This window comes from Bos indicus, chromosome 11 (genome assembly GCF_029378745.1).
Source record: "Bos indicus isolate NIAB-ARS_2022 breed Sahiwal x Tharparkar chromosome 11, NIAB-ARS_B.indTharparkar_mat_pri_1.0, whole genome shotgun sequence".
NCBI classification, from domain to species: Eukaryota; Metazoa; Chordata; class Mammalia; order Artiodactyla; family Bovidae; genus Bos; species Bos indicus.
In genome coordinates, this window is record NC_091770.1 from 14968467 (window position 1) to 14994358 (window position 25892).

General features: G+C 34.1%; 1 protein-coding gene across 9 annotated transcripts in view; it reads left to right on the forward strand.

Annotated features, from left to right (window-relative positions):
* The window catches only part of BIRC6 (baculoviral IAP repeat containing 6), a 213305-nt gene that overhangs the window by 79475 nt on the left and 107938 nt on the right, over nt 1-25892 (forward strand). For 5 of the 9 annotated variants that reach the window (XR_011569131.1, XM_070798079.1, XM_070798082.1 and 2 more), the window contains 17 exons: nt 1900-2046; nt 8210-8397; nt 9164-9487; nt 9697-9796; nt 12108-12322; nt 12652-12860; nt 13184-13530; nt 14454-14673; nt 15186-15319; nt 16059-16196; nt 17578-17705; nt 19570-19701; nt 20520-20735; nt 21515-21698; nt 22319-22474; nt 24245-24378; nt 25001-25154. Coding sequence is in view for 8 of the 9 variants with exons in the window: in XM_070798079.1 (XP_070654180.1) it covers nt 1900-2046; nt 8210-8397; nt 9164-9487; nt 9697-9796; nt 12108-12322; nt 12652-12860; nt 13184-13530; nt 14454-14673; nt 15186-15319; nt 16059-16196; nt 17578-17705; nt 19570-19701; nt 20520-20735; nt 21515-21698; nt 22319-22474; nt 24245-24378; nt 25001-25154 (3126 nt within the window). In the remaining variant the exon portion in view is untranslated. The remainder of the gene's footprint in view (nt 1-1899; nt 2047-8209; nt 8398-9163; nt 9488-9696; nt 9797-12107; nt 12323-12651; nt 12861-13183; nt 13531-14453; nt 14674-15185; nt 15320-16058; nt 16197-17577; nt 17706-19569; nt 19702-20519; nt 20736-21514; nt 21699-22318; nt 22475-24244; nt 24379-25000; nt 25155-25892) is intronic. The other 4 variants (XM_070798081.1, XM_070798083.1, XM_070798080.1 and 1 more) reach the window with 3 other exon arrangements.

Consider the following 25892-nt stretch of genomic DNA (forward strand, 5'->3'; position numbering starts at 1 on the left):
ATTAGTTAGTGTCATTTTCTGATATTATATAAGGAAGTGTATTAACTTTTAGAAGATCTGTATATAGTAATGAACCAGTATTTTCCAAATGATTGATGCGTGGTGAGTCATCATCATACTTGGACAGAAGATTCCTTAAAAGAATAAGGTAGACCAACTAATCTTGCTGTAGCAGAGTTTGAGAATGTCTTTTTCAAGATTTCAGATTCTATATTGCAATTAATCCTAAACTGGCACTTTTCAAATTTTTGAATATTTAATACTTTATTAATATTCCTTTCTTTTCTAACTACATATATTCTTTGTCAAGTTTTTTTTTCATATATTTCTGCCAAAGCATCATACTGTTGTAGATTGGATCCAGATAGGCAAATCCAGCTTCCTTTGATAAGCCACATATTAAAGAGATTTGCAAAAATGTAAGACTTTGCTACCCTTCTCATTTAAGTTATTTTTGTTTTAGAAGACAGTGATTTTTTTCATCAAAAATGAAAGATGTTATATCTAATCAGATTAATTTATTACTATTATGTGAATTAATGTTTAATATATTCTCTTCTTAAAATCTCTACTTTTATAAATCTATATATACAAACAATATAAAGGAAAGCTCAATTTTTGAGTTCTTTTAATTATTTTAAAGATGTGTAGAGAGATTTTAGGATTGAGAAATGTTCCAGTAGGCACATTTTTCTTTCAGTTCCTCTAATGTGCCATGGTCCTTTCTACTGAAGAGATTTTACTCATGTCATTTCTTCTGCCTGGGTTCCTCTGCCTCATTGGAGTAGATCCGTAAAAATCTTTTATTCTTCACATGAATCTCTTCACCTCATCATGGAAGTATTTTATTGCCTATTCACTTAGATTGATTTCCCCTTGACTTATTTGTCCTGTGAACTTCTAAGTAAAGTGTAGCACTTTTTTTTTTTTAAGGTTCAATTGCATAATTATTTGTGTCATATCTGGTAACTTTGAATAGAATATGAATTTCATGAAAACTGGGGCCTGTCATTTTTCTCTTGTATCTGCAATGTCTTCTACTGAATAAGTGCTCAGTAAATTGTTATTACTGTTTTTTAATACATGTATCAGGTCCTGGGCTGGGCACAAATGGATGTTGGAGAATAAGGTTTTGATAGTTTAGTCTTGGTGTTTAATTTATTCCTTCAGGTTTTTTTCTGTGTCTCCATTCTTTCCATCTTCTCCTTCTGTTTTACTTTGTCTGATAAAGAATTCTATTTAAAAGTATTGCTCTGATTTTAGAAAATTTGACAAGTACTAAATGACACTTTTCCTCCCCTGGTACCATATACACTCTTAATTCTTTTGTGTTCTTCCATCCAGTCTTCTGTCATTTTATGGTTTGCATAGATGTGACCATTTGATTTTTTTTCTTACTGCTACATGTGCTAACTTATTTTTATGATTATAAAGCAGTATATCTCATTCTAGAATATAATCTTGCTAATATCTTGAGAGTATTTTTTTAGTTTTAATTTAGTGTCATTTATACACTTGATATCATAGGATATATTCTGATTATTTTGCATTAAATCTAAGTAGCTCTCTTATTTTTTCCCCATTTAAAATATTTATTTTTCTTTTGTTTTCTGTTCCTCGTTTAAAATCTAAATCACTTGTTCTAGTTTCTTATTAATGTGTATGCCTCTGGTTAGTGGTTGCTTCTGTACAACTCTGCTTCTGTAGTACAGAGACAAGTAGTACCTCCTGTTTGTGAGTTTTCTTAATACCATGTCCATTGTTGAAGCCCTGTGTAAGGTTTGTGCATTTATACATCTTTGTAGTTAAAATTGAAGTGGTGGCTATAATTCTCACTATGACTGTTGCCTTGTTAAGATTAATTCACCCTTTATCAAACTTGTCTCTCCTTTGTATTAGGAAATGGGAAGGTTAGTAGTGGCACCGCTGCTGAAGGTAGTTTCACATCTCTCACTGGACTTCTAGAAGTTGAGCCTCTGCACTTTTCTTGTGTGTCAACTAGTGATGGAACAAGAATAGAGAGGGATGATGCAAGTACGTTTACTGGTATGTACCTTCTCTTACACACAGTTTTTGTTACATATTTTATGTTGCAATAAAGTGATATATAAGTGTTTATATATCTGTTTATATTATCTGTAAAACGCCTTTACTGTTGTGTGAAGTAGAAACTTATTGGTTGGAGGGAGATTGTGAGGAAAAATCATAAGCAGTTTCAGATCTTTTCTAAGTCTATTCATGGGTTGTTGCCCCTACCTTCTAGAACCCTATGTTAAATCTTTTTGCTTTTATGTGTGTGGAATTTTAGAAACATTTCAATTTGGAAAATATCACACATGATAAAAGTAAAGTTAGGAAGAGTACAATAAACGTTCTTTTCATTATCCATCTGCAGTAGTCATCAGCTGTCGGCCAGGCTTGTGTGCAGTGTTCATATCATGGTGTTATTTCTTGCACTTCAAGTTAAAAGTATATTTGTTAGTGTCTTTGAGAAGTTTGAGATGAGTGAAGAGGGAAAACTATTTTTTCAGCTAGTTTAAAACAACTTTGGATACATGAACCTGTTATTTGTGTGTTTGAATCTATGGTGGTGGTGTTGCTTTAAATGAATGATTGATGACAACTTGTTTATTTTTTACATCTTTTTTCCTTTGTTTTTTTTCTTTATGTTGTAAGATATGTGTTTATTCACACATATTTCTGTCTGGGCACAAATAATTGAAGTTTTTGTAATTAAAATATTGGAATATGTTTTATATTTGTATTATAGTCACAGATGTGGTTTTGAATATTGTCTTGAAAGAATTCTACTGTTTGTGTTTTTTTTGTGAATGTCTTTGTTTCTTTAGAAAGTAAAAATAGTTGCTTGAGAAGTCATGAAAGTCATGAAAAATTTAATCTTGCACTTGGGTCCAGAATGGCAGCATGTTTTAAAGGGAGCTTAACAGTTGTTTGAGTGCCTTTTTATTCAGAATCATATTTCTTGCAATTGTGGAAGTAACCACTAAGTGAAATTCATGACTTATCTAGCTGAGTGTTTTCATTTTAAAATAAAATTTTATATTTCTTTTACGTGGAGATGCCAGAAGGGTCATTATCTACTTATGTTTGTTTTCTTGGACTATTACAGTCATTTTATAGAAACTTAAACATTTAGCGTGGTGTGGAAACATGTCATAACAAGAAAATAAACTTCCAGAAAATTATTTAGTTTTGTTTTATATATTGATTTATTGATTGATTGGCTGCAGAATCTTAGTTCCCAGCCCAGGGATCAAACCCATGCCCTCCACAGTGTAAGCACAGAATCTTGACCATAGGACCACCAGGGAGTCTGAGAACTCTTTAGTTTTTTAAATCAGGCTTTTTTCTTTGGAACTGTCATGAAATTAATTTTTTTATTTTAAGAAAGTTGATGTATTTGGATAAGTAATATTTTCAGACAATATTTTAAAACAGAATATTTAAAATATTCAGTAATATTTTAAAACAAAAGATGTGATTTGAAAAAATTATTCCTTCACATTCCTACCCATTTCTTTTGCAAAACAAATAATAGGACCAGTTTCTTGTCATTCCAAAAGTAGTCTATGCTTTTATAAGAATTCAACTTTGTATTGCACTCAGATCAAAACTGTTGCCAGCAGAGGGATTTTATTAAATTTTAAGACAAAGTCCTGAGTTGTGATCATAAGGTGCTAGAAGATGAGTGTAGTCTCTCAGCTTCTGTCTCCTTTTATTTTGAAACATGTTAATTGTGAAATATAATACTCATACAGATAAGTGCAGTAAACAATTGTATGCTGCTGCTAAGCTGTTAAGTCTCTTCAGTCGTGTCCAACTCTGTATGACCCCATAGATGGCAGCCCAACAGGCTCCCTCGTCCCTGGGATTCTCCAGGCAAGAACACTGGAGTGGGTTGCCATTTCTTTCTCCAATGCATGAAAGTGAAAAGTGAAAGTGAAGTTGCTCAGTCGTGTCCAACTCTTTGCGACCCCATGGACTGCAGCCTACCAGGCTCCTCCATCCATGGGATTTTCTAGGCAAGAGTACTGGAGTGGGGTGCCATCGCCTTCTCTGAACAATTGTATAGGGAAGCAATTTATCACAACACAAACCGCCCGTATGACTACCAGGTCAAGAAACAACATTTCCAGTACTCTGTAAACAGATTTCTTTATGCCCACTTCAATTTATTTTTCCCTCACTCTTTGAAGAAGGTAAATGTTGTCCTAACTTTTTTAGAGTAATCATTTCTAGCTTTTTATTTGTTTTTTGTATAACCTCTTAGCTCAGCTTCCTTGGTGGCTCAGACAGTAAAGAATCTGCCTTGCAGTGCTGGAGACCTGGGTTCGATCCCTGAGTCGGGAAGATACCCTGGAGAAGGGAATGGCAGCCCACTCCAGTGTTCTTGTCTGAGAAATCCCGTGTTCTGAAGAGCCTGGTTGGTTGCAGAGTCGGACACAACTGAGCAACTAACTTTCACTTTCATAACTTCTTAGCTACATGTTCCTAAACACTGGTTGAGTAAGGTCTGTGTGGTATAGAATTGCATTTATGTATTTTTTGGTCAGCCGTTGAAATTCCATGTTATGATTGTTACATTCACCCGTAATGTTTAGTCTGTGCTTGGTGAAGTGTACTCTGTATATCCACTTGGATATACAGTTGGCTAATTGTGTTCTTCAAATTATCTCTTTATTGATTATTTTATCTGTTTCTTTTTTTTTTTTTGGAGTTAATAAGATCAGCATGTTAATTTCTTGTCATTATACTTTTGGATTTGTCTGTTTTTGGTTTCAACAGTTTTTGTTTTATGCATTTTGAAGCTGCCATACAAATTTAGAATGGTTGTATCTTTCTCATGAATTGAATCTTTTATTGTTAGGTATTATCTCTCTGTAGCATTGATTTTCCTAAAATTACTTCTTTTGATATTTCTCTACTAGTCATCAGCTTTCTTTAGGTTACTATTTGTATGGTATATGTTTTTACTTTTACTTTGCAGAATCTCCTTATTTTAAATACGTCTTTTATAAGCAGAATGTACTTAACCTTTTTTGTCCCGTTCTTTCAATTGGAGTATTTAGCTTATTTACATTTAATATAATTGCTAATATATTTGTATTCAAATCTGCCATGTATTTTATATATTCTGTTAGATTTCTCATCTTGCCTATTAGATGTTTCTTTTTTTCCCTGTTTCCATTTTATTGGTGATTCTATTTTTACTGAGCTATTTTTCTTCTTTTTATTATTTTTAGCAGTTATCCCAGAGAGCATAATATACATGTATCCTTGATATCCAGAAATCCAGTTACTTTTTTCCCCAAATGGTGCAAATATGTTGAACATTATTTAATCACTTTTCTGAGTTATATGGCAATATGACTTCATACCTTAATTTTATATTATTTTAATTCTCATGGTTATTGTTATAATTTTTGTGTTCAGTATTCATTTGGATTTATCTCATAATTTCATTTTCATTTCTCTTTATTTTTTTCTTTGCTCTTGTAGTAGCAGAATGACATTTTCTTGGATTGTTTGTCTTTTATGTGTTTCTCATGATTTACCTCATTTTCCTTTGAATATTATTTGGGCATTAAAGTCAGTAGAAGGCTAAAGTATACATGGTTAATATTGAAAGTCATTTAAATTATCCCCAAAGTACAAGGCCAACATAAATGCTTCAGTAAGTCTAATAATTTTCCCTCTAGAGTTGGAGTGAACTTCTGTTGCTTTGGTGGAACAGTTGGTGGAGCAAGTAGATTTTATTTTGGGACACACAGCTTGTATGAGATATGACTGCGTTTTCTTTGACCAAACTCATATAGTTGAATTTGTGCATGGTATATGAGGTATCGAATGGCTTCAGTGTAGTGACCTTTTTTTTTTAATAGAGGAAATTTTTTGTTCTAAGAGGCTATGCACAGTTTTGTTGTTATTTCTATCTTGTGATTATAACTTAGTTTAAAAAAATAGTTTATTTGAATTCTGGCATACCATATTCATTGTTAAATGTCAAGATATGCTGTTAGATTACCTCCCCCGTCCTACTTTTCAAATATTTATGAGCAAATTACTTCCCTCAGTTTTACTTACTTATATTTATTGGGATATTGTGGATTTAAAATGTTATGTTAATTTTTTCTGTGTCTCTCCCTCAGTTTTAGATACATTACCTGTGAAATAGGGTAACAGTATTACCTACTCATGGGCCATTGCAAAGTTTGAGTGAGTTAAGTTCCTTACTTAGCACTGTGCCTCATGTTATATTTGATTTCACATGGCCCTTGTTTCTAATTCTAGTTCTACCACTAAGGTTTTAGCCCTACAGGGTAACTTCTACATTTCCTATTATTGTAGCAGTTGTCTTTCCTCCATATAAGTGAGTCTTTCTCATTCTGACTTATTTCACTTAACATAATAATTTCCAAGTTCATCCATGTTGCCGCAAATGGCATTGTTTCATTCTTTTTCATGGCCGTGTAGTATCCCATTATATATGTATACCACATCTTTATCTATCCATCTTTTGATGGGCACTTAGATTGCTTCCTTGATTTGGCTATTATAAATTGTGCAGCAGTGAACATTGGGGTACATGTATGTTTTTTTGAGTCAAAGCTTTCTCTGGTTATATTCCCAGGAGTGGGATTGCTGAATCATATGGAAGTTCTATTTTTAGTTTTTTAAGGAACCTACATATTGTTTTCAGTAGTGACTGTATCAACTTACATTCCCACCAACAGCGTAGGTGGGTTTCCTCTTGTCCACCCTCTCTCCAGCATTTGTTGCTTGTAGACTTTTTAATTAGGCCATTCTGACCAGTGTGAGGCAATGGCTTGTTGTAGTTTTGTTCTACACTTCTCTTAATAATTAGTGGTGTTGAGCATCTTTCCACGTGTCCATTGGCCCTCTGTATGTCTTCTTATATTTAGGTTGCTGCCCATTTTTCAGTTGGGCTGTTTGTTTTTTTTATTGTTGGGTTGTATGAACTGTTTGTATATTTTGGATATTAAGCCCTTGCTGGTCGCATTTTCCCAAATATTTTCTCCCAATCCATACATTGTCTTTTTGTTTTGTTTATAGTATTCTTTGCTCTGCCTGTGAGTTTGATTAGGTCCCATTTGTTGATTTTTGCTTTTATTTCTGTTGCCTTGGGAGATTGACCTAAGAAAACATTGGTGTGATTTATATCTATTTATCTGTAGAATGTTTTGCCTATGTTCTCTTATGGGAGTTTTACGGTGTTATGTCTTATATTTAAGTCTTTAAGCCATTTTGAGTTTATTTTTGTGTATGATGTGAGGGTGTGTTCTAACTTCATTGATTTACATGTGACTGTCCAGCTTTCCCAGTACAGCTTGCTGAAGAGACTGTCTTTTCTCCATTGCATGTATGTTCTTGCCTCTTTTGTTGAAGATTGTGTGAGTTTATGAAATTAAATTTTTATCTCAGCTTTTCTCAAAATGTTTTACACGGACACTGTTAAATATTTAATGGGAAAAAAATTCTTCTATAATACATATTTAAATAATGTTGAAAAGGGGAGTAAAAATATTTTAAACTTGTGTAATTTTATAGATCTTTAAAAATGGTAGTATTCATGGGTAAGCAGTGTGTGCCAGACTTATTTGTGCGTAGGACATGTTTCTCTTCCTGTTCATGTTCTGAGGAAACACTGCTTTACATATTGTATGTGGGCCAGATTCTCTTATTAGGCTGTGCTATAAAATGAGGAAATCGGTGTCATCAGTCTTGTTAAACGATGTTCTTATAATTGAAAGGTTTTTGGTTTTTTTTTTTTTAGCTTTTTAGGGGAGGGAGAAGAAGGGAGAAGAAGAAGTTGTTTCTGTAGGAAATCTTAGTAAAGCAAACATCAGTTTATTTCTCATGCTCAAACTGTATAAGATTATTGTTTTTTATTTTCATTTTAGCCATATTAAATGAAATGTCTTCAGGCTAAAAGTATTTTTAAACTTAAAAGTATACTAATTTTCTTTGATTAAGAAGTCATTCTTGGATCCCTTATACTTGAATACTATTATTATCAATATAGTTTTACCATTAAGATTTCCTCTCAAGATTTTTATTTTTTAAATGAAAATTAAGTGTTGTTTAGTGTCGAAGTAGTGTGCTTTTGTACATGTTTCTCTGTGAGCCTTTTCTTTATCCTGTTTTTCCCCCTTTGTCTTAATGCCAGTGAGTTCCTTCGGGGTTACTCCTGCAGTAGGTGGACTATCATCTGGGACAGTTGGGGAAGCTTCGACAGCCCTGAGTTCAGCAGCCCAGGTAGCTTTGCAGTCTCTCTCTCATGCAATGGCTTCAGCCGAGCAACAGCTACAGGTGCTGCAAGAGAAACAGCAGCAGCTTTTGAAGCTTCAGCAACAGGTTGGAGACTATTTGGCTCTTTGTTCATGCTGTCTCTAAACTTCAAAAGCTGAAAAAGTACTGTAAAAATGACTGTTATTTTCATAAAGGAAATTAGGTTGACTGATCTGAGATAACCATTTTCTGCAAAAATTGAGGTAACATCTTCATGATATACTTAAATTTTAAAAAATTATTTAAATGCATTTTATATTTCATATCTTGGGGAATATAATTCATATTTTCTTTGTAATCTTTAAAATCCATTCTTTATTCTATTTATAAATATTCTTGGTCAAATGTAAGTGTTAACAGTTACTATTTTTATGGATTGTAAAACCTAAAACATTTAAAGACACTAAATGAATGTGAATTAAAATTTAGTAATAATAGCATGTTTTGGAGATTTTGTTGTGGACTATATACAATTCCTAGTGACAGATTGTGTCAGGTTAGGCAACATGAGAATCCCCTTCCTGTTAATATTTTGTTTTGAGAAGAATTTTGTTTCCTTATTTATGTTAATTGCTCTTCTTTTCCACCTTTGCTTTGAGAAAGTCCTACTGCCGAAATACTCAGGAACTTTAATATTAGATTTTTAAGGAGATATATATGCAACATAGAAGTATTCCATTCATATTGAGTCAATTTTTCTTACTTAATTTCATATTTATTGCACTAGGATCCAGTTAATCATGTTTATTTTCATAATATATGCCGTATAGTGTTCCCCACAGATTAGGTAGGCAGGGTTAGTCTATATTTGTTGCTCTTACTTCTTTTACAGAAAGCAAAGCTGGAAGCCAAGTTACATCAGACAACAGCTGCAGCAGCTGCAGCAGCATCCGCAGCATCAGCAGCAGGTCCTGTTCACAGCTCTGTGCCTTCCAACCCAGTGGCAGCCCCTGGATTCTTCATTCATCCATCTGATGTTATTCCACCCACTCCAAAAACAACACCACTTTTTATGACTCCACCACTTACCCCACCCAATGAAGCAGTTTCCGTTGTGATTAATGCCGAACTTGCACAGCTTTTCCCAGGCTCAGTTATTGATCCCCCAACAGTCAATCTTGCTGCACATAACAAAAATTCCAACAAGTCCAGAATGGTAAATTACTATATTTTAAATAGGTGTTCGCTTAGACATTTAAAAATATTTTTATGTATACGCTAACTTTAGAAGGCAAATTAGATTATTTTATAAAATATTGCAGAATGTACATCAGGAAATGAGACTTATTAACTTCATTTTATGGTTATTAGTTTTTATAGAGCAAGAGTGATATCAATATAGAATTATACTTTTTTCTTTTCTAGAATCCACTTGGTTCTGGTCTAGCCCTTGCAATTTCTCACGCTTCACATTTTCTTCAACCTCCACCTCACCAGTCCATTATTATAGAGCGAATGCATTCAGGTAATCTTTTATTTTCTTAAAATATATATTTTTTTGCTTTGTCTGTTGGTTCTTGGAAGACAGTATTTTGTAGTTTGATTTTTCTGTGGAAATAAATCACGTCTGCTCTGAGGAAAGTGCTTTTTTACCAAGAGTATGCATTACATTAAGACTCAAGTTCTGTACTGATGAAGTTGAATGGAAGTGTGCTGCTGAGTAGTTTCATTCATTCTGTCCAAACAGTGGGTTTGATCTGTATAAGAATCTTACCTCTTGGGCTATGGTTGACATAAATATCTGCCTTCATTGTAGCTGCTCAGTTACAATTACACTAAAAATTATGCTTAAAGAGGTATTTCTAAGGCTAGCATTAGTCTCATGGTTCTAATCGTGGAACCATTTTTTTGAGAATAGCTGACAGAGTTACTGCTAATGATAGTAACTAAGTAGGATGAACATTTCATGGTCTCTGGAGAACTAAGATTTTACTTAGGCCTCTACCATGCTTATATTGCTAGAGACCTATGATCAGGATAGGTGCTTTCCGTTAGAGCATGTTTACTAATACACTGTAGGAAATGTTTCCCTTATTATCCTACCAGCTGTTATTTCTGGGCTTGAGCAGCAGCAGAACTTAACAAAATCCTTGTTGTGTGTGTGTGTGTGTGTGTGTGTGTGTGTGTGTGTGTGTTTTAATTAATTTATTCTTTATAATTGGAGGCTAATTAGGCTAATTGCAGGATTGTGGTGGTTTTTGCCATACATTGACATGAATCAGCCAGGGTAAGTAATGTGAAGATAGTGAGTACTGTATTAGTTTTCACTATATGAAGAGTTGAACCATATTTGCTTTATTGCAGTGGGTTGTTTCCTCTTTGGAAGAGTTTTTAAAAAAATGTTAATGGTGTTTTCTGCCCAACTAACCATTCATTGGTAGCAGCATTAGTGTTTGTGGCATTTAGAGTGAAATTTATCATCCAGTCTTATGTGTCCAGTCTTACGAAGTGTTAGCAGTTGTTTACACTATGATTTGGTTTTTTATCTATGGGGTTGATGATGGCATGTTAGCCCCCTAAAGGGGAGAATTATGTTTTTCATTCAGTAGTCTTAGCTGTTTAGGAAAAATTATTGATAACTCCCTGGTTTTCCATAAAACGGCTCTGTGGAGATATTACTAGTCCTATTAAATTTAGTTGGGTTCCTTCACCATATAGTGTAACTAGTAAGATTGCTATCTGGCCCCCAAGCCAATAAAGAAGAAAAATAATTAGGATTTTTATTAATGATTCTGCCTACTGTTTCAGTAATTGACCTTATTCCTGAAATGTATGTGAGATGCAAATCTGCTCTCCTCTCAGCTCATTGTTGCCTTTCGTTAATATGAGCTCACACAGAGAAGACGTGCTCCCTCTTCAGTGTGGCCCTTAATAGTAAGCCTTCTGCTTCATCTGGTACTGAGCTGACAAGACAATGATGTGTCAATATGGGAGGGAAGCACTGTTCGAGAGAAGCTTTATCTGTCTCCATTGGAGGGCCTTAGTAAGAGATTTTTTTAGTGTGGTAGTAATGACTACATGCAGAGAACGCAATGGCACCCCAACTCCAGTACTGTGGCCTGGAAAATCCCATGGATGGAGGAGCCTGGTAGGCTGCAGTCCATGGGGTCGCTAAGAGTCGGACATGACTGAGCAACTTTACTTTCACTTTCACGCATTGGAGAAGGAAATGGCAACCCACTCCACTGTTCTTGCCTGGAGGATCCCAGGGATGGCAGAGCCTGTTGGGCTGCCGTCTATGGGGTTGCACGGAGTCGGACACAACTGAGGCGACTTAGCAGCAGCAGCAGCAATGACTACATGTGATTTAAGCCGTACACTTTTCCTTTACATCTTAACCACAATGTAAGATGCAGCTCCAAAAGATGATAGTGAAATTAGAAGGAAAAAAAGACCAAATGACTGAAAGAAGAACAGATAGGTAGTTTATTGAGTTCACCTATATTCTGTTTTTGCTGATTTACCTTTTTTGGTTTTAAAGTTTTAAAATAAGCTTATGTGTACAGTTGGTTGCCTTCACAGTAACTTATTCTTTTTTTTTTTTTTTTTAACTTTTTTTAAACTTATTCTTATATATATATTTTAACTTAGATCTTGGAGTTTAATACAGATGGAAATTTTAGACAATTTTTGAATGACAATTTTTAACTTAATTGTCTATAGTTTAGTAAGTTGATTTTATATTTTAAGATAAATGTTCCAAATTGTTTCTGAGTGTATCTTGTGGTTAATTTTCGTGGTCTTTTATGTCAGCCGTTGCTCTCTCTCTCTCATAGGAGCAAGGAGATTTGTGACCTTGGATTTTGGCAGACCAATACTATTGACAGATGTATTGATTCCCACTTGTGGAGACTTGGCCTCCTTGTCAATTGACATTTGGACATTAGGAGAAGAGGTTGACGGGAGGCGATTGGTAGTGGCAACTGATATTAGCACCCATTCACTAATTCTGCATGATTTGATACCACCTCCAGTGTGCAGATTCATGAAGGTAAAGAACTTCAAGAAGATGAATTGGTACACTCTCTCTGTTTCTGATAAGTTAGGGAAAATATTCAGACATAATTTAAAAGTATCCTTATAACACAGGGAACCATACTCAATATCCTGTGGTAAACCATAATGGAAACATATAAAAAAGAGTGTGTATGTGTATGTATAAGTGAATCACTTTGCTGTACAGCAGAAATGAACACAATAGTATAGATCAACTGTACTTTAATAAAATATGTATCTTTTTATAATTATTTTTTAATATATGATTCAGATTTTTATTGTTGTAGATGAGTAGGTATGTATATTTATAAGTTTTCATTTCAGATCACTGTCATTGGACGTTATGGAAGTACAAATGCCAGAGCTAAAATTCCATTAGGATTTTACTATGGTCATACCTATATCTTGCCTTGGGAGAGTGAATTGAAATTAATGCATGATCCTCTGAGGGGAGAGGGAGAATCTGCAAACCAACCAGAAATTGACCAGCATTTAGCAATGATGGTTGCTCTACAGGAGGATATACAGTGCAGGTTAGTAGAAAATTGGTGTATATTTTAATCTTATTGAAGCTGTATATTTTATATAATGTCTTGCATATACTTGGTCAAGAAATACTTTTTCATAAGTGTATAGAGAAGGGCAAAAAGCAGGAGGACACTAGCGTGTTATAATGTTTAATGCATTAATATGATTTAATAATTTTTTTTTTTTTTTACTATTTACCAATTGATTAATTCTTTCTAATAGTTGTATGTTAACTTGTTCTAGAGATTTAATTTTTGTGTGTATTCGTATATGTATTTTAAAGAGAACATTGCAAGAATTATTTTGTTCATTTATTTTTTTCTTATAGGTATAACTTAGCTTGTCATCGACTGGAAACTCTTTTGCAAAGTATTGATCTTCCTCCTCTCAACAGTGCTAACAACGCACAGTACTTTTTGCGAAAGCCAGACAAGGCAGTCGAGGAGGACAGTCGAGTTTTTTCTGCCTATCAGGACTGTATCCAGCTACAGCTTCAACTAAATTTGGCTCATAATGCAGTGCAGAGGCTCAAAGTAGCTCTTGGTGCAAGTAGGAAGATGTTGAGTGAAACATCAGACCCAAAAGATTTAATTCAGACATCTTCCACAGAGCAGTTACGTACCATCATCAGATATTTATTGGACACTTTGCTCAGCCTTCTTCACTCTTCCAATGGTTTGTATTTAGCTTAAGTACTTAAAAAGGCCGGAAATACATTTGATATGATTTTGTATGTTTTAATGTATTAATATTTACTGGGTACTGTTTATTTTGATATCCTTTCTGATATGTTTTTGAAATGCGTTTTTAGGTTGATTCATTTTTTTCCCTTTTTTTAATTTGTTTTTCTTAAATAGGTCTATGGTTAATTTTTTCTTGAGTTTCAGCTATTGATGTTCTACATCATTGTGTTACCTGGCAAAATAATAATTAATATTTGAAAATTCAACACTGAAAGCTGTTAATAAGTTGCTAATCTAACAGAACTGTCAGTTTCTAGCCAGGAGCTATTTTTGATCATTACATATGGTTGTGACTGTGTGCACCCAAATACACACACACACACACACACACACAGCTATCTGATTCACCTAACTCCACACACACACACACCACACAGAGCTATCTGATTCACCTACCTCCACATAGAAGAAGTATGCTGCTGCTAAGTCACTTCAGTCATGTCCAACTCTGTGCGACCCCATAGACGGCAGCCCACCAGGCTCCGCTGTTCCTGGGATTCTCCAGGCAAGAACACTGGAGTGGGTTACCATTTCCTTCTCCAGTGCATGAAAGTGAAAAGTGAGAGTGAAGTCGCTCAGTCGTGCCTGACTTAGCGACCCCATGGACTGCAGCCTACCAGGCTTCTCCCCGCCATGGGATTTTCCAGGCAAGAGTACTAGAGTGGGGTGCCAAGTATAATTGATGTAATTGCCATCCCCCCCCCCAAATATTTAGCAATTAAAATTCTATATATAAGGAATAAATAAATAGACCAGATTTTGCTGGTAAGGAGGAAAGCCTATCTGGGAATGCTGATTTTGATCCTACAGCATACTCTTAAATAGGAAATTTTACTGTTTTCTTTCTTGTAATAGGACACTCTGTTCCTGCAGTTTTGCAGAGTACGTTCCATGCCCAGGCCTGTGAAGAGCTTTTTAAACACCTGTGCATCAGTGGAACCCCAAAGATACGGTTGCATACTGGTCTTCTACTTGTTCAGCTCTGTGGTGGTGAAAGATGGTGGGGCCAGTTTCTTTCTAATGTTCTTCAGGAATTGTACAATTCCGAGCAGCTTCTCATCTTTCCACAGGATAGGTAGGTCAGAAAATGCTGGAATAATTTGTTATTAGTGATTTATTCCCACAGTGTTCAAATTGGAAATGTTGTGTATGTGGGTACTGAGTGTGGAAAAATTAAGCATGTCTTTTCAGAGTTTGAGCAATGCCCAGTGAAGGGCATATTGAAGAAGATTCTACATGATATAACTGAACCGTATTCTTCAGTTTCCTAACTAAATCTATGGAGTTTATTGATTTGTGTTTACACGTATTTCCTATCAGATTCTATTGCTATATGTGTCAAACGTATTTTTTTTGAGTCTGTGATAATGTTGTTTCTACGTGATTTCTTGTGGATAAACTTAGAAAATATAAGCAAATAGCTGAAAAAGAGCTATTTTTAACATTGTGCTTCCAGATATAAATCTTACTAATAACCAAATAGTCTATCATTAGTCTCTTAAATTACAGTGTGAATTATTTTGAATATGAACAGTTAAATTGATTCATACTCAGTGTTTTGTTTGTATCTTTGTTTTTTCTTTTTAGGGTCTTCATGTTACTTTCCTGCATTGGTCAGAGATCACTTAGTAACAGTGGAGTATTAGAAAGCTTACTTAATCTGTTGGATAACTTACTGTCACCTCTTCAGCCACAGTTACCCATGCATAGGAGGACAGAAGGTATTATTTGAATTAGTGTTCTTCAGTAAAAACATAAGATTCCTGTAAATACTGTTTTTTATAAACTATCTACTCTGAAATATTTATTTTAATATTTGTTTTGCTGCACATTTTGTTGATATTTTTGTGACACAGACTTTTTAGAATGACCAGCCTTCATGTGATTGACTGTCATGTGGTTACTGCTTTTTCAATGTGTACCTTTTCTTTATGTGAATTTTGAACTTGGAAATTATTGTGTATGTTGTTTTTATACTATCATGATTAAAATCGGCTCTCACGTTTAAGTTTTTTGGCAGCACTGCCGTTCTATTTATTGATAATGAGCTTCATTTGAGCAGGAAAATTGTTACTGGAATAAAAACTCTGAAACATAGTGCGAAACTATATGACTTATAAATTGAGACCTTTTTAAAAAAATTTCAGCCCCCTTTAAGTCTAAGAATAGTTTCTTATACCTTGTTTTCTGTAAGTTATTACCTATTAGATTTCAAATTATACTTATGAATCGTTTTTGTACCATGAAAGATTTGTTAAATCTTCCATTAGATTTGATGTGTTATTCAATTTGTGGCCACAGGTTTCAATTTTGAGGCTTAATATAAATAAATATTAGTATTGATAGTTATATGGTGTATTTTGGAGTTATAAAATATCTTAATTTTATAATTATTTTACCAGACTTCATTAGGATTCTTAGGGTCACATGACTGTTTCTCCCCCTTTCATTTCTGTACAGGAGTACTAGATATCCCCATGATCAGTTGGGTTGTTATGCTCGTGTCCAGGTTGCTGGATTATGTGGCAACTGTGGAAGATGAAGCAGCAGCTGCAAAGAAACCTTTGAATGGTAAAGACAGGGAGAGGTTTATGACAGGTATCAGACGTTTATAATAATCTGCTGGTGGGGATTTTGAATGAATATGCAATTTTTCCAGAACTGACTTTGGCCTGGAGAGTCCAGCTATATGTAATATATGTAAGATATTCGTTACCTTTACCAGGAATAACATATATATAAGTGAAGTTAATGAGAAGGAAGTCTGTGAAGGGTTATTGTAGTTTTATGGTATTTAGTATGTCATTCCATTTACTGTTATAAAATGTTTCTATTAACTGCAAATGACATTTATGCCAGGATACAGAAATTCCTAGATTTTTGTGAGGTGTAATCTCCATAAGCTTGAAGCACAGAAAATTTTTTAAATGAAAGAAAATCAAAGTGTAAGATAAATTATTTTCTTCTTGTTTTCCAAGTTAACAAGACTTTATGAAGCAGCTACATATCATATGTAAATACAGACAATTTCCATAAAATTAGGAATTTTAAAAAATTATTAGGATTATACTATTAAAGGGCTGTTTAGATGTTTTATATGTAAATCGGTTGTTTATGACACATTGTTTGAGAATAGGGCGGGGAATTCTTTTCATGCACAAGGATTTTTTTTTTTTAAACTGTGCTGTATATTAATATCTATAGGTCACTACTCAGTTATAGACTGTAGAAGTTAGACACAAATGCAACTGTGTGTAAAGTTGGAATATAACAGATAGTATGTGAAGCCTTAGTTTTATTCATAGCATTCAGGTATTATGAAAACACATTGGTGGAAGACATTTTTTTAAGGCCTGAAGAATTTGAATGACTTGACAAAAGGATAATAAGAGAACAGAAAAAGCTGTTATTAGGTTAAGCAGATATGAAAAAAATCATTGAGGATTGGTGACAAGTGGGATTAAGCCTGAAGTGAACAGAATGACCAGTATGGAATAGTCTGGACACATTCCAGAATGAGAAGATGTAGAGCTATGCAGCGTGGTTTTTTAACTATTCAGTCTTATTTTCGCAGTCATTAAATCAGATTTTTAAGTATCCTTTTTTTTGATACCTGCATAAAAGCATAGAGTTTGAAATAGGCAATAGTGAGCATTTTGTTATTGTTACATTTGAATGACTTTATCAAAGTGGTATTGTACAAAGATTAATTTTAAACAGTTGTGGGAAAAGTAGACTGTTACCTTAATGGAAAGATTGAAAGCACAGAGAACCCTGGTCTTAAAGTCATTTAGGGTCTAGGTTAACTTTTATAAGATCACATGTTCTTAGCAGTTTCTTTACGATGGTTTCCTTAATTTTTTTCAAAAACCGCTTTCTTGTGATTAACACATTTATCATTTTATATTTTCTGGGTATGAGTAGTACTTTAAAATCACATTTATCATAATTATTAATACAACTTTTCATTGCTCTGTAGGTAACCAGTGGAGTTTCATTAACAATAATCTGCACACCCAGAACATAAGTCGGTCTTCCAAAGGCAGCAGTAGCCTTGATAGATTATATTCCAGAAAAATAAGAAAGCAGCTAGTTCATCATAAACAGGTAACTTTCGATATTTTTTTGCTTGTATTTGAGACATTGTATGAGATAGACTTCCCATCAGACCTTATGAACTACTTAATTTAGGGAAATTATTTGACACTTTTGAGATGGAGTTTGTTTGTAAGATGCCAGCAGTACATAGTTCACAGATTTTTGCCAAGTTCTTTTAAGCTGTCTACCTCCTCACATTTCTGATACTACTATTCTAAGTGCAGCCATCAGTTGCCTAGTCAGAAGACATGTCTGCCTTTGTTTTCTCAATCCAGTTCATTTTTCATGCTGCCCCAGAGGGTTCTTTTAGATACATACCTGATCATATCACTCCACCTCTAAATTGTTAGTGGTTTCCAGGTGATCTTTGACTGATGGTAAAACTCCTTAATATGGCTTTAGCATATCTATCATCTGCCTGTCTAACTTTTAGGTTTGAATTTTGGCCTAGCCATATTGAATTTGAGTTCCTGGACCACCTGCAACCAGTCTTCTCATCCAAGATTTATTTTAATATGTGCTTATTCCCCCATCCCTTCCTCTCCCCCTGCCAAACATTTAGTTTTCTATTTTGCTTGGATAATTGAACTTACTTTTCAGAAATTAGTTCATATTCACTTTCTAAAGGAGATCTTCCCTGATTTCTAAATTAGGATCCCATAAAATATCCCCATGTATCCTGTATTTTGCCTTTCATTATATTTATTGTATTCTCCTGTTGAGATTCTTTTGTTAACCTGAGTTTATAGCTGATGTCAGATTCTTATACGCCACTACTTTATTATAAATGCATCTTCCTCTCTGTCTTACAGTATATATAGAAATATATACTGTATATTTAATATCCAGTATAGAGCCTTATATGTCTCTTAAAAATATTTGTATAATTGATTTAAGATGAAAGAAAAAGAAAGTGAAGTTGTTCAGTAGTGTCTGACTCTTTGCGACCCCATGGACTGTAGCCCGACAGGCTCCTCCATCCATGGGATTTTTCAGGCAAGAATACTGGAGTGGGGTTGCCATTTCTTTCTCCAGGGGATCTTCCCGACCCAGGAATCTAACCTGGGTCTCCCACTCTCCAGTCAGACTCTGTACTCTCTGAGCCACCAGGGAAGCTAATTTAAGATGAAATGAGAATTTATATGAAAACATGTATGCTCTGAAAGTTTGTGAAAGCTTTGGGTTTTTTAAAAAGCATGACTTAGCACTAAATTACTTATTTCTGAGTTTTTCCACTATGAGCAACCGTTGGCCCTTTTGCAAGAAAAATGATGTGAAGCTTTTTCAGATCATTGAAATCTGAATAACTTAGGTGAATTGTAATAATGTCATTACTCTGTTGTAATATTTTACTATTGTTAGGCAAAATGGGTTAGGCAAAATTGGGTAAAGTGTAAAAGGGATCTGCATTATTTTTTATAACTGCATGTGAATGTATAGTTATAATAAAATTTTTAATTAATAAGAATCATAGACATACCAAAAAATATACTACTCTTAAAGGAGATTTCCATAAAAGCCAAGCTAGGACTCTTGTACAGTAAAAATATTTTCCTAGTATATTTAAAAATAATTCTTTTCCTCTATTTAAAAACATTCCATCAGTCAGTCTCATTAGAAGCTTACATAAAAAAAGTATTCCACTTATTTCTCTTCTTCCATGGATAAGAAATTGGTTACTTCTTAATTACAGAATGGGGAGATCTTTTATTTGGATTTTATAGGTGATTTAAAAAAAAATCAATATAGTTAAAACTAGACTTCACAGAAACTTACTTGTTTCATTAGTTTGCCATATGGATTCTGAGAAGTACAATAACTTATTTTATTGTTTTTAACATTGCTAACTATAAGATTAACATTTTCTTTAAAGCAACTTAACTTATTAAAAGCAAAACAGAAGGCTTTGGTGGAACAGATGGAAAAAGAAAAAATACAGAGTAACAAAGGATCATCATATAAACTTCTGGTAGAACAAGCAAAATTAAAGCAGGCTACCTCAAAGGTATGATCTTTCTTTTTTTAACATAATTATCTTAGAAAAGTTACTCTTCCGTTTAGTATTAATATTTTAAATTATTTGAATAGTTAAATATCTTTAATAATGATCAGGAAGTTTTATGTTATTCTGCTTATCAGCAGAAAAATCTATCCTATGTACTTCTTTGGGGGGAAAGAAGTATTTCCTTTAACTCAAGGAAATACATGGTTAATGTGGACTTAAAGTATTTTTGTAGCGTATTTTCTTTAAAGTGGATTGTGTTCCAGTAAATTGATGATAAAAGGATTCAGGATGTGTACGGTTTTCCTAATGTGTCCATTCTAAGTGAAAATTAAAATTCAGTGATTTTTAAAGTAAGTTTTTTTAAAAAATAATGACGTTTTTTCAACTTGGGGGATAGTGTTTCAATAGCAACCAAGTTTGCATATTGTGTTTCTATAAATATGAGATTACAATTATTCCAGCAAAATTTGAAATGAATTAATACTCTATACTTTGTATGTATAGGTTTCTTTACCATTCACCTTTTAAGATTATGTTTAGGGTGTTTTGGTAATATTTAAAATAATAAATTTGCCCTAATAGAGCCTTTTTGTAGAATTCCTCCTTTCTGAAATTCTATTTGATACCTGATGCATTATTCTAAAATAGACAGAGGTATATATTGTCAGAACTTTTTGAAGCTTATGGTTTGCCTAAAAATCTTGTTCTTTAGAAGTTGTGTTTTCTAAGTGTATATTTTCATCTCAGAAATAAACTCATATTGAAAGAATTTTCATTCAATAAACATTGATTTAAATATTGTAAATTTCTGTGTATAGCACTTTAAGGATTTAATTCGGCTTCGTCGGACAGCAGAGTGGTCTCGTTCTAATTTAGACACAGAAGTTACAACAACAAAAGAAAGTCCAGAGATAGAACCACTTCCATTTACTCTGGCCCATGAACGTTGTATTTCAGTAGTCCAGAAACTTGTCCTGTTTCTCCTCTCTATGGATTTTACATGCCATGCAGATCTCTTATTGTTTGTTTGTAAGGTAAGTAAAGTAATAGGCCTAATTTATAATTACAGGCTTAGAGAATAAGAAAAAGAATGAAGAAAAAAATAGTTTTAAATTGAGTTTTAAGAGAAATAAAAGTGCTTTGGTTTTCCTTTTATGCGGTTTAGTTTTTTTTAATGTGCCTTGAAAGATTTTAGAAATACTTGGGCACTTATTTTTATGAGACCTATTATACATTTTTGATCTAGTTAAAACTAGATTAATGTAGACTTGAAATGTAAATAGTGTGAAGTGAAGTGAAAGTCGCTCAGTCGTGTCTGACTCTTTGTGACCACAGGGACTATACAGTCCATAGGATTCTCCAGGCCAGAATACTGGAGTGTGGGTAGCCTTTCCCTTCTCCAGAGGATCTTCCCAACCCAGGAATCAAACCCAGGTCTCCCGCATTGCAGGCGATTCTTTAAATGCTGAGCCACAAGGGAAGCCTTGGATATGTGTGTACAGCCTACTGTTTTTCTTTTAAGATAGGTGATCTACAAATGAGTGTCAAGTTATAGCAGTGAAGTCTGTATTAATGCCCTGAAGGCTTTCCTGTAGCATATTCATTGTTTGTAGAAATTGAACTTTTCAACTCAGATTTTTTTTACCTGGATTTTAACATTTAATCCATGAAATTACATTTCCTTGGCATTTCATGTCAAACAGTTATTTTGATATCAAAAGCATATCTCATTGAAAAGTTACTTCAGTGCTTTATTTTTGGAGAAAACATGTAATAGCTACTTAAGTGTGTGATTTTATAAAATGTATTACAGGTTCTTGCACGCATTGCGAATGCCACGAGGCCAACCATACATCTATGTGAGATTGTGAATGAACCCCAGCTGGAAAGACTGCTATTACTTTTGGTTGGAACTGACTTCAATAGAGGAGATATATCTTGGGGTGGTGCTTGGGCTCAATATTCCTTAACTTGTATGCTACAGGATATTTTAGCAGGTTTGTTAGGATTTATTTTTAATAAGGTATATCGAAATGAGCTTGTCGATGCTTGACTAATCATTAAAGGAAACTGTGCCCCTCAAAAGTGTAAAATGTCTCATCTCAGCAGTAGCAGCCCTTTCAAATTACTTCTGTGTTTAATTATGTTGACACCTGTGATAAATGCAAGTGTTTATGGAGGAATTAGGTTATAAAGTGCAGGGATACGGGAGCTAGTCTGCTTCCTTATTAATACCAGCAGTGGGCTGCTTCCAAGTTCTCTTGGTGCGTTTGAGGAAGGTACTCCCTGTTCCTCAGTTTTTTTCATCTGTTAAATAAGATAATAAAAACATCTCTATTGTTATTTTGATGAATAAGTGAGTTAATATATTTAAAGTGATGGTAATAACTCCTTGTTCATAAGGCACACATTTTATGTTTTTACTAGTTAGCATTTGAAGTTAATGCAGTGGAAGGCCCTAGCATTTCCTTGTATAGATAAGGACTCATTTGCCTCAGAATCTTTTATGATTGGTATAGTGTACATGCTATTCTCTATACTAGATGAAAAAAATATGTTTTGGGTGTCTGTTTACTAATTACTAAAACAGTTAAGGTGATGATATTCTCACCTGCAGGAGAATTGCTGGCTCCAGTAGCTGCAGAAGCCATGGAGGAAGGACCAGTGAGTGATGATGTAGGTGCAACAGCCGGTGACTCGGACGACTCCCTGCAGCAGTCTTCAGTTCAGCTGCTGGAAACTATCGATGAACCTTTGACACATGATATGACAGGTACATCCTTTGCATTTGTAACTAAACATATCCTTAGCTCTTTAAAAATGTGAACTTAAATTTCAAAATTAAGAATATTAATGAAGTGTAAAATTTTTATAGTAAGTCTTTGGCCTTAGTAACCATATCAGTATTTTTCTGATAAACAGGTTTTACTTTGATTTTCTGCATGCTTTTTTTAAAAAACAATTTTTACTTATTTATTTATGCCTGTGCTGGTTCTTCATCGCTGCGTGGGCCTTTCCCTAGTTTCGGTGAGCGGGGGCTGCCCCTACTGTGGTGTGGGCTACTCCTCACTGCGGCGTGCGGGCTTCTCCTCAGTGTGTGTGTGGGCTTCTCCTTGTGGTGTCTCTCTTGTTGCAGAGCACTGGCTCTAGGTGCACAGGCTTCAGTAGTTGCAGCACATGGCTCAGTAGCTTCAGTTTCTGGGCTCTAGATCACAGGCTCAGCTGTGGTGGCAAACAGGGTTAGTTGTTCTGCGGCAGGTGTGGTCTTCCCTGACCCAGAATCATCTCCTGTCTCCTGCATTGGAGAGGCGCGTTCTTTACCACAGAGCCACGGGGGAAGCCCTCTGCATGCTTTTTCTAATAAAATGGTATCCTTTCACAGTGTCCATGTTATTTTGATACAGTCTTACTTGGCTCTGTGGAAGGAATTACAAGCTAGAAAGCAGTTTAAAATACACAGTGGTGAAGACAGCAAGGTTAATGGCTCTTGTCTTTTTCTTTGTTTTCTGCCTTGTCAAAACTATAATGTGCGTCTTAGCATGTGCAAACCTTTGTGGTGTACTCCCTACTTTTTAAGACTGTTTAATTTATTAACTTATATATTGCGATGCTACAGTCATTTCATTTGTTTCATTACTTAATCTTAGATTCTCTCATGATTTTTTCCTTTCTGTCTGATAGTCCCTTTACCTGGAGGAGATTTTCTTCTCTAGTTTGCATAGTGAACTTCTTGTCTTGAGATTCACATACAGCTACCCTCCTCCAAGAAGCTTTTCCCATCACCACCAGCTTTGTTGGAGACTGCTGTTGGTGCTACCTACTTCCTTGATTGTCTCCAGTAGCAGCTACCATGCTGTATTTGGTTTAATTTCTGTTGTGTACGCTCACCTCTGAACCCTTGTTAATTTATTGGAAGGTAGAGATGTGTTTTATTGATCTTCATATACTCAAACCCTAATGCAGGCTGATGTTTTCTTGACATTATATAAATATATGTTGAATAAAAAAGAGTGAGAAAGAAAGGAAGATAAAGGTTGGAAGGCGTAAAAGGCTGGTCAAGCATTTGGAGTCATCTGAGAACAAAATAGTTTCTAATTCATGATAGAAAAATAAGGTGAAGAGCAGTGTTCTTAAAACTTTACATTTCACTTTAATAATGGGTTTTCTTTCCCTAACTGTTAGGTGTAATTTATGAATTATATATTGGAGGCAATAAAATGAACAATAATTATTCATTCTAGAAATGGTTAATGATTATTTTTAATAGCAAAGTTTATGTAATTTGATTCAACAAGGACTAATCCTGTGGTCTTTTCCCCTAGGAAGTTACATACTATTGTACTAGTGTTTTTAATTGTGTGTGTTATAGGGTGATGTGTTTGCATACTTACTTATGCTTAATGTCAAGTATAAAAATTTAGAGACTTCTATATCAGAAACATTTTATATTTAAGTAAATGTAATTGCTTTGTATTTAAAAGCAGTAGTATATTGGGTAAATTTTATATACTCCACCAAAAAAATCACTTTAAATTACTTGAAGGTGCACCTCCTCTTTCCTCTTTGGAAAAAGATAAAGAAATTGACCTTGAGCTACTTCAGGATCTAATGGAAGTTGACATTGATCCTTTAGATATTGATTTGGAAAAGGATCCTCTTGCAGCCAAAGTCTTTAAGGTATGATCCACTAGAATATTCTTTGCAATTAAAATCTTTCATCTTATACTTCTGGTTTATTGATTACTTAAAAGACGAAAGTATACACTTAATGTAATCCATTATTTAGTTTGCTCAAAATTAAAATACTCTAGACACTATAGTAGATTTTTTTATGATACTATTGGAATGTTATAAGGAGAACTTATATCATTTTTTAATATAGCTGCTAATATTACCTTAAATGTTAATAAGAACCATTAATAAACATAGGAGGTATGGTTATGGAGTATTGACATTTCAAGCAGCATTTAAGGTCATCCAGGTTGAGTTCATTGCAGAATCTGTCTTTACTAGCTGCTACTTTTTCTAAAGGAGATACAATTCTAATACTTTATTTTAGCTTATTTTGTTTGTAAGAGATTAAGATGCTAGATTCTAATAAATACGGTCTTTTTAGACTTGGGGATACAATGGAATATTCTGAACCATTCCTATAGATCATTAAATTTATGTTTTAAAAATGTAAAGGGTAAGGGGAAATGTTTACTTTGTAGCCCTGTTTGAGTTAAGGTAGTGTAAATAATATGTTATTCTTAGTAAAGAGTCAAAAATAAACCACAGTTTTTTCTATTTTTTTAAGCCAATAAGCAGTACATGGTATGACTATTGGGGTGCTGATTATGGCACCTACAATTACAACCCGTACATTGGAGGTCTTGGAATTCCTGTAGCAAAGCCACCAGCAAATGCAGAGAAGAATGGATCACAGACAGTTAGTGTTTCAGTGTCTCAGGGTAAGTGAGGCACTGTTATTAAGACAAGCTATTCTTAAAACAAGTTCTCAGTTTGTGTATTCTTGGTCTCTTGAAAATTTGATCCTGAAAGTATGCTGAGAGAGTTTATTATTGCAGGGCTGCCTTGAGAGTGACTGACACTCAGAGCTGTGTGTTGGTCAGTTTGGAAGCATTTCTATTTATGGTCCATCTTTTGTTTCTCAAAATAACACTTAGCAAAATATACTTGTGAGTTGTGTGAGTTTGCCAGTGGCTTTAATTATTTTTATTGTTATTGTACTTTATTTTTATTGTTCTTATAATAGTAAATTTACATTTATTTGTAAGCAGAACGGAATCACGTTGAGTATTATTTTTGTACTCTTCTAGTCACAGAGTATATAACTTTCTTTTTTCAATGAAATATTTTCTTAAATTCTGAATCATCCAAACATTTACTGAAAAGTTATAAGTATAATACAGAGAACAGCTTTATCCTGACCCATTTGGGAGTAAGTTGTTAATCTGATAGTTTTCTATTTTATTTTGTTTTACAAAGCAGGACATTTCTTCTACATCAGGAAGCACATTCCATCAAAATCAGGAAATTAACATTAGTACTAACTTTAAGACTCCATTCAAGTTTTAACAGTTGTGTGTAAATAATGTCCTTTATGGAAAATGATCCAGTACTAAATTGTACGTTGCATTTTACAGTTGACCCTCAAGTAATAGGGGAGCAGAGGGGCCCACTCCCAC